The sequence below is a fragment of the Rattus rattus genome, chromosome 17 (genome assembly GCF_011064425.1).
Source record: "Rattus rattus isolate New Zealand chromosome 17, Rrattus_CSIRO_v1, whole genome shotgun sequence".
NCBI lineage: Eukaryota > Metazoa > Chordata > Mammalia > Rodentia > Muridae > Rattus > Rattus rattus.
This window is the reverse complement of record NC_046170.1, coordinates 18289826-18303106: the sequence shown is the minus strand read 5'-3', so window position 1 is coordinate 18303106 and position 13281 is coordinate 18289826. Positions and strand designations below refer to the sequence as shown.

The following is a 13281-nucleotide window of genomic DNA, read 5'->3' as shown; positions in this document are numbered from 1 at the left end:
ACAAAAAGTTCAAAAGATGAAGGACTTGCCGGGCTCAACAGAAGCAGTAGAGAGCTTTGCTTCATATTTTTTGACAGAGCTCAAAATCTAAACTTTATGAAAAAATAATTACTGATCTTTAAAGGGCAAGAAATTTCCAAGGAGTCTTTGTGTTTGTGAGACAGCTTCATAATCCCGGAAGGGAGAGTTTGTAATGGTTATGTAATAACTAAGTGATTAACATTTTCATACATTACTAGGAAATATTTTAGACATTTCAGATGTCGAGATTTTGTTTTACCACACACACAAAAAATGATACATTGCATTTCTAAACTCAGTCTGTGAATAAGAATTTATAAGATCTTGCCAGGTGCAATTAAACCCTAGTGTCCTTTTATTGAATTCAGTTCATGTTTCTTTTCTTCTCAGTGTTAGAGATAGGCTACTTGAAGTGTTAGAACATTTTTTTTAAATCTTTGCAACATTCTTACTTCAATAATGAATGAGCTCATGTAGTTTCTGGCTATAAGTTCTCACATTCTTCTTTCAGATAAAAAATAGAGTAAACTATAAGTGTTTGTGATGTAATCAAATTGATAAAACTTAGAACAATCATGAAAATATCCAAATGATAATCTCTTTGAGCAAACATTTCTAGATTTTAAGTTATTTTCTCATCATGCTGTTAAGATGCTACTGCTTTGTGACTTTGTCTATTTCGTAGAAAATGAGCCTTCTGTCTAATTCTTGGCCTGGGTATAGAAGTGTTTTAGAAGACTTAAATTTGTTGATTTGAAAATGAGATATTTGGGGGGATGCAGGGCTACGTCCATGGATAAGAATACGTCTCACTGTGCAAGTATGAGAAACTGAGTTCAGACCCCAGCATTCACATACAAGGCCAGATATAGCCATGTCTTTGCATGGCCAGCACTGAGCAGTGGGAGGAGACATAGACTTTCTGGGGACTTACATCCTCTCATTTTATCATCTGATTCACTAAGAGACACTGTCTTCAGCAAATAAGACAGTGGGTGATAGAACAGGATACCTGGTGACCTCTTCTGGGCTCTGAGAGCACATGCACAGGTGTGTTCATTTCACGCACATGCACATAGAACACATCCCATGCACACAGAGTAATGATATTTGGATATTTGATAAGTTATATGTATGTTCATAATGACAACTTTCAGAGTCTATCTTTGAGGATAGGTGGTGACAGAGGATTGGTGTGACTATTGTCATTTCAGTGTTTGAGGAAGACCTTTATGAAAAGTCTTTTCTCAAGTAGCAAATAAGATACAGTAGTCTTGCAGACTTTTAAAGATTTGAAAGACTTTCCTATGTTATGCCAAGGAGATATGATTCATATGTTGTGTGTTCAAAGTTGCTTAAAATTCAATAAATTCGCTTTAGTAACAACTAATAGTTTTAATTAGCTTTATTGGTAAACTGGAGTTGACTCATCTACTTACATGGCTTGTCGTAGCTGATGTTTTCCTGCCAATTAAGCTTCAGTGTATGAGTGTCACAATGGTACCATTGTCCAGTATAAATTAGAAGACAATTTTGCCCATAAGTATGATTTGGGTGTGTGCTTTGAGTTTGAAATTCATAAAGAAATATCAAGCATAATTTTAATGTGTAAACATTCAATGTTTAATGTCTTAGCATTCTTGAATTTTTGGTTGTATGACATAGTTATTTTTTAGACACTGGCCACCTATTCAAAATAGTTTGTCTTCCCAATGTCAAGGAGTTTTCTTCTGCTATACATGGGTTCAACGATTCTGGAAACTGCAATATTGACTTATTGATATTTTAAAATATGTACAATATTGAATTTAATAGACCTTAAGCCAGATAAATAAATGTTTCTGATCTATAAAAAATTTAAACAATAGAGCTTTCTGAAAAAGAATTTTAGGTATTTATAATATAACATATATATTGCCACTTACACATACAGCTAAGGTATGTGTAAGACTCGTAAATAAGCTCTGAAGTGTATTTTATGTGCATATACTTGTATTTTCACCTGTATTTATAGGTGTGTATGTTTCATAAAACATTTAAAGAGAGAGAAATGAATAGGTAGCAAAAAAACATCATAGTTGCATTAACCGATTGAATTTTCAGTCATACTTATCAAATTTAATAAAAGGTATGATTTTCAGAAGCTAACGCCAAAATAGGTTATGATGTAAAACACATACAATTCTTAAAAATCCAAATTCACTAATGGATTCTGGCAGGAAGTATTTTATTTATTAAATGGATAAACAAGACGTTTCTCTGATGAATGGTTTCCTTGACTGAGCTTCATGTTCATTTACTACTAATTTCACTCCCGCCTTTTCTTTCCTCTTGCCCAGTGTTAAGGAATCCTGTGTGTAAACTCTACAGATTCCCCACGTCTGACAATAAGTGGATGCGAATCCGTGAGCAGATGTCAGAAAGCATCCTTTCTTTTCATATTCCTAAGGAATTGATTTCCCTTCACATCAAAGAAGACCTATGCAGGTAAGAGAAATGAATCATCATCTCCCACACTTCCTCATGCCATTTCTTTTTTTTTTTTTTGCACTTTATTAAAGATGTTTAACATGTGCTGTACGTGATGTTTTTTGAAGTATGCAAACTGAGAAATGGTCACACTGAGTCCATAACACATATATCACCTCACGTACCTGCTAATGATTTACTTTTTTGGATTTTTTTCATCATGTATGATAACAAAATAATCTTGAGCTTCACTAACCACTCTGGTGAGCAGTAGTCCTACAAGGACTACTTGATCACTTGAAATAAGTCCGGTGCAAATTGAGATGCTCAGTGACTATACAGTACCCAGGAATCTTGAGTTCTTAGAGTCTGCACACTCATGCATTGGAATGATGGGGCCTTCATATTCTGGGTGTGCAGCTGTATCTTTGTCTGTCTCTATCTCTAATATACCTATCATCTATCTACAAATCTATCTAAGCCTATCTATATGTAGATAGAGTTGACTTCAACTACCTCTTTACTTTTGATGTTACTATTTCTAATATAGATGATCTTAAATTTAAAATTGTGAGGCTTGGGAGACAGCTTAAGTGTTTTCCAGGAAAGTAGAAGGACCTCAATGTAGTCCCCAGTGTCCATGTGAAAAATAAAACACAGATGGCCCAAACCCTAATTTCAGTGATCAGGAGCCAGAGCAAGAACGAACATGGATCTTGCTGGCCATCCCAGCTCACTGAGTGGTGAAGTTCCAGGCTCTGAGAGAAATTCTGTCTCTGAAGAAAAGGTGGCGGGTGTTTGACGAAGACAGCAAGTATAGACCTTTGCTCACCTGCACTTTATAAGTGTGCAAATGCAGGAGTAAAACACACCACACACACACAGTTTCATATATGATGCTGTTCTGTATCTTGGGTTACGTATCTGATATAAAGCTTTGTAGTGAACTAGTACTACAAGCTCTGACTTTACCTCATCTGTTTAGGGCTTCTCATTCCTTGGCTCCTATTTGAATTAAAGAAGAGAAGTGTTCTCTGTAGATTAGCTTAGCAAGGCTTTTAAACACTCGTTGATTTAAAAACCATTTAAGATAACTGATAAAATATGTTAATTGAATGTATTTTTAAACAAGGAAACCAAATCAATTTCTATAATAACACAGGAGGATTTGTGAGTTTATTGGTTTGTCAGAGAATACCTGAACCGTGACTAATTAGATAATCCATTTCTCTGCCTTTTAAATGAGCCTATAATGACTTTAAAAATGCAAAATACTGTATCATAAGAAACACCTTTAAGCCTCCAAATCTCAAATAACCGGCAGTGTTTCATAGTTAAAACAATCTATTATTACTGAAATATACAGTAGAGAGTGTAATGTCCTGTATTTAAATTCATGCTTCATGCCAACAACCATACACCTATGATTAATGATATCATGCCATTTAGTAGACTCTAAAGTCCCAAGAGTTTCCAAATTGATCTGTGCCAGAAATGGCACCACAGAAGGGTGGGCACTGTACTGGCAAAATTTGCTAAGCGAGGAGTCAATACACAGGATCCTACTCCTTTATCAAACAAGGAGAACTATTAACATGAACTGAAATTCATGAAATATTAAGAAGAGTCTTGGACTAGACTGGTGTAGTTCTAGAAAAACAGTGGGTAAAAGGAAGATAGATTGGCATTTAGGGTGGATGAATGAGGGAAACCGAGACCCAGGAATCAGCTTACACTGATAGATTTAGGCCAAGAAAAGCTGTATCCTGAGAAGGAATCTACATGGACTATGGAAGACCCAGCCACATACATGTACTAGGGAGAAGGCCTCACAGTACAGAAGTACCAGGCGGGACCTGAGCCATCACTCAGCTGGGAAGCACAAAGATTTGCCCAGTAGAGGAGATGTAATAGGCAAAATAGACATAATACTTCTCTCCCCAGTCCATTCATTGCCGGAAAATCAGAAGCAAGGGTCAGGAGGGAATAAGGAATCTGTTGAGTTTGTGTGGTACAAGCCATTGTCATTTCTGCTGGTTTGTGAGCATCCCACCCTGCCACTGAGATGTCCGACTCACCCTTGAGCAGGAAGAACGTAGAAGAGCTAGATATGGGTCTGCAGTCGCCTCGGCTGCTGGGGAGCTGGGCCTGGCTGCTGGGGAGGGAAAAACTCAAAACCCTTGACCACATTGAAATCCCTGTGCAGCTGTTGTCCACTGCTGCGCTATGAGTGAAGCACCAAACACCACTCAGGGCTTGGGGAAACACAGTCTAAGACGAGGGAGACTGAGGCTGGGGTTCCCTGACTCCCAGGAATCACTGCGGGAAAACTGCACAGGGGACCTGCAGGACAAAAACAGTGATCAGCCCAATGCCATGGAAATAGGAGCTCTGGCTTAGTTCATTGGCAATTGTCCTTAGCTTGGCAGCATTTCTCTGGGAGCACAGAGAGGCCTTCTGTGGGGGATTTAGGCAGCTTCTTAGTAATTGAAGGCATTCTCCATGCTCTGCATGGTGGTCCTCAATGAAATAAACAGTCTGTGTTTGTCCATACCATTTGTTGACTGTTCATCGTGGAAAATGGATGCATACCAACTTTTCAGGGAGGACCAGAGATTAAATACCCTTTTCAAAGGGGAATATCCATGGAGCAAAGCTCATTGGCTAAACCCTCAGGGCCACTAGATACCTCATTAGTATGCAGAACTCTGTTCTAGGCTATGTGACCTATGTGGGGAGTATGGACGTATGTTCAGGCGTAGGAATATAGTAGGTAGCAGGGAGGCACCTACTGTCTCAGGTGGGTACCTAGATACCAGGGTTCCAGACCCACTCTAGCATATCAAGTTTCCTAGCATGGTCCATTGTCCCACACTTGTCTTTTTAATTTTTCCTGTAGAGTTTCAGTGGGGACTCCTTTCCTGACCCTATTTTTTTTTTTTTTTTTTTTGCTGTATCTTCATCTTCCATAGCGCATGCATGCGTGGGCATGTGCGCGCGCGCGCACACACACACACACACACTTGACTTAGGAACTAGGATTTCTTTTTAGAGTAAAAAAATCATATTGCAGTCTTAGGAAACTTACCAATTCAAAACCTGATAGATTTTTGAAAACCCCCTAAGGACAATGAAGACTCTAGCCTGCTCTGTAAAAGTTTTGCTGTCTCCTGTACCATTTCTATCTAAATCGCCTATTGTTAGAACTTGTTAAAAGTTCAACAATGAACCTTTAAACTGCTCTAAGGAAAAAGAAAAGAATCAGAAGATTCTACAGGGAAACAGGATAGCAATCATAGAAAAGTGAACCAGCCATCCTCACAGTGTGAGGAGATAAGGAAGCAGTCAGTAGTCCTCCAACAAAAGACCGTGGAAAGGGACAAAGGACAGGAGTCTGATGATGGAGGAAATATTGAGATGCAAAGATACAGCCACCAAATTAAACCCACAGTGCCTGCAGAGGTGACATGACCCTGAGTGTCATGTTAGCCACTTGGAGCACGATTGTGGCACTCTCTTCCTGGATGCTAGGCACAGGTATAAGAAGTAAAATAGGACCACAGCATTGGTGTTGGCATTGCAGACAGCCAGAAGCAGCTAAATGATGCTAACTATTTGTAGGGAGCACATTGTGTAAGAAAGTTTGCAAACAAACACACACGGTGTCCTGAGTCTACAGTTTTGCTGTTTGCTGTGCATGCTGAAGCAGGCCAGCCCTACACCGCTCTGCAGGACTGAGTGCCAAGACCCAGTGCGACCATGTTCTGTGGTTTCTGAGAGAAGTCTGTGACCTCCCATTACTATTTAGAATCAAGCTATGACGTTTCTTATGAATGAAGGTGATGAAGATAGCATGTTTAAATATGTTGGCTCTTCTAAAACGCCACACATAAACCTTTCTTGAGAAACCTGCTTGAAGATATAGGATGTCCAACTGAGAAAATAGCTTAAGTGAAATAAATCTACTTTTTTGTTACTTTTATATAATAGTATATTTGCACATCACATTAATATAGGACATAACAATTAAATCCTCAGGGACTGGGGAGATGATTTAGTAACATGTTTACCCTGTAAGTCTGAGGGCTTAGGTTTGGATCTCCTGTAGAGGAATACGATAGAAGTGTGTGGATGTGTGTTCTTTACCTCAGTGGTAGAAAACACAGGCAAAAAGACGCCTGGAACTTGTTGGACAGAAAACCTAGCACAACCGCTGAACTCTGGAGTGAGAGAGTTAACAAAGATACACAATTTGCCCTGGACCTCCATACATATGTGTGTGTGTGCAACAACATACACCACACACACACACACACACACACACACACACACACACACACACACACACATGAACACATACATAATTTAAATGCACAATATAAGAAATTCTTAAAATATCTTTCTTGCAAAAGTATACTCTCCCAGATATAGCATGTCTCTGCGAGCCTCCATTCACAAGTATTTTTATTTCCTTCATTCGGACTTCAGTATAGTCCGTGCCCGTCTGTCTTCTCTCCCAAGCCCAGAGTCAGATGGATTCTTCCTGAGCTTCTTAAAGACTGGAGCATCGCAGAATGCCATCCTTCAGTACTTGTGACCATTTACAAAGCATTTTATCACCATGCTTCGAGAATAATTAAGGAAAAGATCAAGATTCTTTTAAAAAATATGTTACCTGGGTTACTTTATGTGATGGCCACTTATATTAGTAAAGACCTGCATAACTACTCTGGGAGTTTTTAAACTAAAACTCACTTTAAAACTCACACGCACACTGTAAGTCTCACCTTACTTTTAATGAAAAGTAGTAAGCTTATTACTTCTTGTATTGTGTACGTGAAGTATTGTGTCCTTTATGAGACCTGTAGCACAGAGCTTGATATCCAGCTAGACAGAAAGACGGCAGCTAGATAGACATACACAATCAGAGAGCAATAGAGATCTTAAAAATATAATTCAATAAATACAGTATTGAGTGAGTTATAAATAGCCATGCTCATACCTTAGATATCATGCATATATATTCAGATACAGCATATATCTATCAATAGCCATTAGAAAACCCTGCAAGGGCCATCTTAAATTTTTTGTCCTTTCTAGACAGATGTAGTTTCTGGTCCTGCCACTTTGTCCTGTTATTTTACCATGAACAAACAAGCAGTCATGGACAATTGAGTGAATAATTGTAAGTTGCATTATAATCAAATTTAAGGAAAGCAGTCCTTGCTTCTCAGTTTCCAAGATGATGAGCACACAGGCCCTCTCCTTAACACCTACACAACCTGTATTACAATTTCCTTTGTAACAATTTTAATTCTTTCCATCCCTGTTTTGAAGGTTTGCCCACCCTCCAACAGAAGAGCGCAGCAGTTCTGAGTGTGTGTTCCCAACTCTCTGCGGGAGCATTTAGATAATGATGTGACTATTTTGTTGTGTAAATTCCCCTAATTATGAAGGCCATTAACACATGAAAGCTACAGAAATGAGATGGGTTCTATGGGCTACACCTTAATCATGAGGCTATCTTTACTCAGCAAAGTGACTAAGCCACGCTGGGGAACTGCAGGCAGAAGGCAGCAGCTAGATGATTGTTTCCCTGAACCCCCATAAACAATGGGGGTGCATAAGAACTCTCTGGGACTGCACATGCTCACTGAGGACTAGTGGAACAGCTGAATATCACATGATTTCTGTTGGAGTTGTAGAATCGGGGTCAAGGAACTACCATGGGTAAGCACTTGGATGAAAGGACATACAATGGGATGCATGACATTATGTGAGGAGACAGACAGAGCCCAGGAAATCTCTGTAAATCACCAGGTCATCAAAGATAATACAGGAAACCAAAAACCAGATCTTTCCAACCTTGGTGCATATGTAATAGACACAGCAAGTCCATCACCCACAAATACATTATCTTGAGGTAAATATAGGAGGGTTGCATATGTGTGTGTATATATGCATATGTAGCAAGAATAATGAAAAAAAGATGGTATCAGTTTGAGAATTTGTGTCACAGAAACCTATTGGTTCTTAAACTTTGACAGTGAGTTTACTTTTGAAAGACAATAGCAGTGGAAGAAAATGGTTAAGGTAATGCTGATTATGCAGAATCAAATCTAACAGTCACCAAATTTCAAGTATCTGAGTTTGACATACATTTGTAGCTTAGTCCAGGTATGTTTGCAATGCATATGTGTTCACTGTTTGCTGGCTTATGTAATGCATCCTCATGGTATAAATGAGGAAAACCACATTCTGTGCAGCCAATCCAGACAGAGTTTAGATGTTGCTGGCAGGGATGTAATGAATGGCTCAGCGGAGCCCCACAGTAGCTGTCCTTGCCTGCAGCTGCCATCAAAAACCACTCCTGCTATTCATCTCACAGTGAACATGGCATTTGGACTCAGTCTGAATCATTTTCATTACACTGGAGCTTGTACATACATAAAGTTATGGCCACGACAGAGCTTAAATCCTTAGGGGCCATCCTCTAACTGGCTGGAGCAGTGGCATCTTCTGAGTTCGAATTCAAGTATAATAGCTCAAATATAGCAGAATTCAAATACAATATGACAGTGAGGAACTTTCACAGCCCGGCACTCTGAATTTTATACTGTGATTTAACTCCAAAACCCTCACAAACAAAATGTCTGAGCCACCGACCCATTTATTACAGTGAACATGGAATTTCTTTCGTGTTCAGAGTTTCAGAATACTTGTTCCTGGAGATATAATTTCACATCTGAAATATAAAATGAATGTTTTTCATGAAAAGAACACGTCTAAATTAAAGCAAGAAAAAAAAGAGGATTTAAAAAATCACTCTAAATTCTCCCATTAGAAGGAAAATTCTGTATCAGTTTCAACTTTACAAGCCTGATGTGGTAAGTAGATTTTCTATCTCTGTGGCCATCATGACCTCTTTGGCATCAAGTTTAAATTTCCTTTCTCATCTGAGATGTAGTTTAAGATGTAGCTTTGTGAGTATGTGTAGTCCTGGATAAATGACGTGGAGCCTCACACAAGCCAATTAAATACTCTGTCACAGATCTTTATGTTCAACACCTGTTTTATGTTGTAAATGTATCTATAATTTGTCATTGTGACATTAAATAAAATATGGTCTAATAATCAATTAAATATATCATCTTAGTCTTGGCAAGTAATGTAAAAGCACATGGAAAGAAATATAATAGCAAATTAACAATGCTGTTTCTGCATTAAAAATTGAAAATGCTAATTGATTTTATAGGAATGTAAAGTTAAAACACAAAACTCACTCTTCTTACAGAATGTGTGGGCCTGTCAGCCAATAGCATCTCCATTTCTCTAGTTTATCCCTGTAAATATGAATGTCTGTTCAAAGTTTAGGTCCTTAGCCTTATTTTAAATGTTTTATTACTTTCATTTTAGGGAAATTAATAATCCTTTATTTTTTTAATTTTACAGAAGAGAATTCTTTAGTATTTAACTTAATGTAATTTATGGGTTATATATGAATACCAACACATACATGCATACATACATAACTATAACAACTTTTTATCAAAATAGAATTGCTTACTTTCCCCCTTTCCCTTTCTCCTTTGAACACCTCCTTTGCCCCAACTCTCAAATCAATAACATCCTTCTCTTTCATTATGATTGTCTCACACACACACACACACACACACACACACACATACACACACACACACACACACACACACACGTAATCCTTCTGAAGTTTGCTTTCTCCGATATTTTCTCCAAGGAAATGTATTATCTGTGTGTGATACATTTGCTGTGTATATTTTACATATGCATCAAGGATGGAAAAATCTGGTTCTTGGTTTCCTGTATTATCTTTGATGACCTGGTGGTTTGTACTATGACATGACTTGTAATCACAGAGATTCCATGGGCTTTCTCTCTGTCCTGTTAGAAAAATGTCATGGCATCCTAGTATATGTCCCTGCATCTAATCTCAAAGTGCTTACCCACAGTAGTTCCTTGACCTTGACTCTGCCACTCCATTAGAAATCATGGGATCTTTACCCATTTTACGAGTCCTCAGTGAGCATATGGAGCCCCCAAGAGTTCCTAAGCATCCTCATTGTTTATGGGGTTGCAGGGTGACAATCATCTAACTGCTGCCTTCTGCCAGTAGTTCCCCAGCATGGGTTAACTACTGTGGTGAGTCAAGATGACCTCCTCATCAAGGCTATATAATCCCATATATATGTGCCTCCATATACTTTCAATTATATTAAAAACTATACTATATTGCACATGAAATTTACCTACCCTGTATTTTTGGTGCCTTAATAAATTTCCCTAAAATTTTGATTGTAATAATTGCATGATATTCTATCATAAAACTGTAAAAGCACATATAAACTGTTGCTCCAATGTTTACATATGTGTTATAAAATGTAATTTACCTCTTTTTATTGTGTGTGTTTAGTGAATAGATATTCATGTGTATATGGGACCACCATGCATGTGTGAAGAACAGAAGTTGACTTTAGATATCTTTCTCTATTATTCTCTGCCTCACATTTTAATGTGCTATCTGTCATGGAAATTAGAACGTGCTATTTTTAGCTACATTAGTTGTTTCGAGAGCTCCTGAGATCTACCTGTCTTCACCTCACCTCTCCAATGTTGAGTCTCAGGCATTTGCTACCAAATCAACCTTTTCTTTGAGTTTTTGGTGGTCTAAAACATGTCCTCTGACTGCAAAGCATGACATTGACTACTGAGCCACGTTCCTAATGCTATGTTATGTAGAATAATTTTAATAGTAAATATCTGATAACCACATTTTTTATTAATTTTAATATGTTATAGTTTAAACACTAGGAGTTGAGTTGCTGAAACAAAGTTCACTTGAACTTTATAGCCTTGCTTTCCTATTTGTCTCTGTAAACTTTTCACAACAGTATTTCCCTTTACTTTTGCAAATCATGAACTCATTGGTTTTAAGACATTTATATTTTATTTCTTATATGGATAAATATATATCCATACATTGATTATCAATATATGAAAACACAAGAAACATATCAATATGAAATCCAATATCATCATCATTTACTTTTATTTTTAAAATTTTAAATAAACTTATTATTTAATGTTCAACTAAAATATTACACATCAAAATTAACCAAACTCAGCATCTATATATCTCAATGAGCTTCTGCTCAGTTAGAATAGCCATTCTGATACTGTAGAGCTTCAGGTTGAATTTTATGCTTTAATGATCAAACCTATTTCCATGCACTTATCCACCACCTAAACCAACAAATCTATGACAGAGTTATGTTTGTTTTTGTTTTTGTTTTGTTCAATCATGTTTATTCCTGCTTTATTCATAATACTCTTGATATAGGAAATATTTAATCTCAATCATGATTTCTACCCTGCCTTTGATCATTCAGTTCCCAAACAAAGGACACACACTTTTTATTTTTATAATAAGCACTAATCAGCATTAGGGCTGGGTAGATATCTACCCTCTATGGTATTTGAATCTATTTTCCTATTGATAACCACAAATTATAACTTCAGGGCTTATATGATTTGGCAACTCAGAAGAAAGTATTTTATTATCTTTCCTATCCTAATGAATCTAGAGTTAACTGTGAGGCTATAACTATCTAATCTTTAACTGCATCAGAGACCTGAGAAGAAATAAATATACTTGAGTATGCGGGGAGCACAGGAATGCAGCTTCCAAAAGTTATAGATATGACAAAGACAGCTGACTGTTTAAATAGTCCCCAATAGTCTTTATGATGTCTGAAAGACTGGAAGAATGAAGGTCATCTGGGATCTTCAGTCTTCTTGCCAAGAACATCTGACAGACCTCAAGTGAAGTAGGAATTATGAAGGACTATCTTTGCCCTGTATTGGCAGAGTTTAGCAGTTTCTTATCCTGAATCTGTTGGTCCTTTTTGGACAGCACTCTTTCTGTACAATAAGTTAGGGCATTTCTTGCTGATGGCTAGCTTGTCACAATTGAAGCAATTCCATATGGAGACCATTGATGCTTATCTTCTTTGAGGTAGAATGGGAGCATTGTCATGAGCAGACCTGTCTCACATTCAGAAGGCCTTTAATAATGACAGAACTTTAAATGCCATGGATCTCTGATGTTTTTGAAGATCATTTATCTATTTATAGCATATCTGAACAAGCAAACATTGCCTTCTGTAGCTATCTATTAATTATCTGTCCATCCCAGGATGTAGATTTCAGTGAAGATCTAGATTAATATCTGACATGACCATGAGTTTGACTGACTATTAATTTGCATTCTATAATTTTTTAAACAGTTTGTAGCAGTAACCATTAAAAGGACTACACTTTGTATTTTAAAATAAGTTGCATAGGCACAATACCTCTACAAGGTTTGAAACATACAAATATATTGATCTTAAAATTGATATCAATATACAAATAAATGCCAATGAAAACCTAAAACCTGTATCAATAAACAAAATTTTGCATCAATGTAAGAAAATATAACTTCCAATTCTGCATCAAAATATAAAGATCTCTACCAATGTAAGATTATGACTATAAAATGCCTTAAGACTAGACTTAATAATCCACCTTTATTTTTCTAAATATATATATATATATAAAATAAATCATAAGATGACCAAAACCATCTACCCTATCTTAAGGGACTGGGACAATGGTCTTCTTATAATTGCTTTCTGCTGAATTAGGGCAAAGAATTTCAGCTTGGAGGCCCAAAAGGAAATTGGAAAATGGTTAATTTGAAAGAAAGCTAGCTGG

At 37.1% G+C, this 13281-nt stretch overlaps 1 protein-coding gene across 3 annotated transcripts in view; it reads left to right on the top strand.

The window, feature by feature from the left end:
• The window catches only part of Inpp4b (inositol polyphosphate-4-phosphatase type II B), a 339582-nt gene that overhangs the window by 156811 nt on the left and 169490 nt on the right, over positions 1-13281 (top strand). For all 3 annotated transcript variants that reach the window (XM_032887879.1, XM_032887880.1, XM_032887878.1), the window contains one exon: positions 2361-2508. In XM_032887879.1, coding sequence (XP_032743770.1) covers positions 2361-2508 — 148 coding nt within the window. The remainder of the gene's footprint in view (positions 1-2360; positions 2509-13281) is intronic.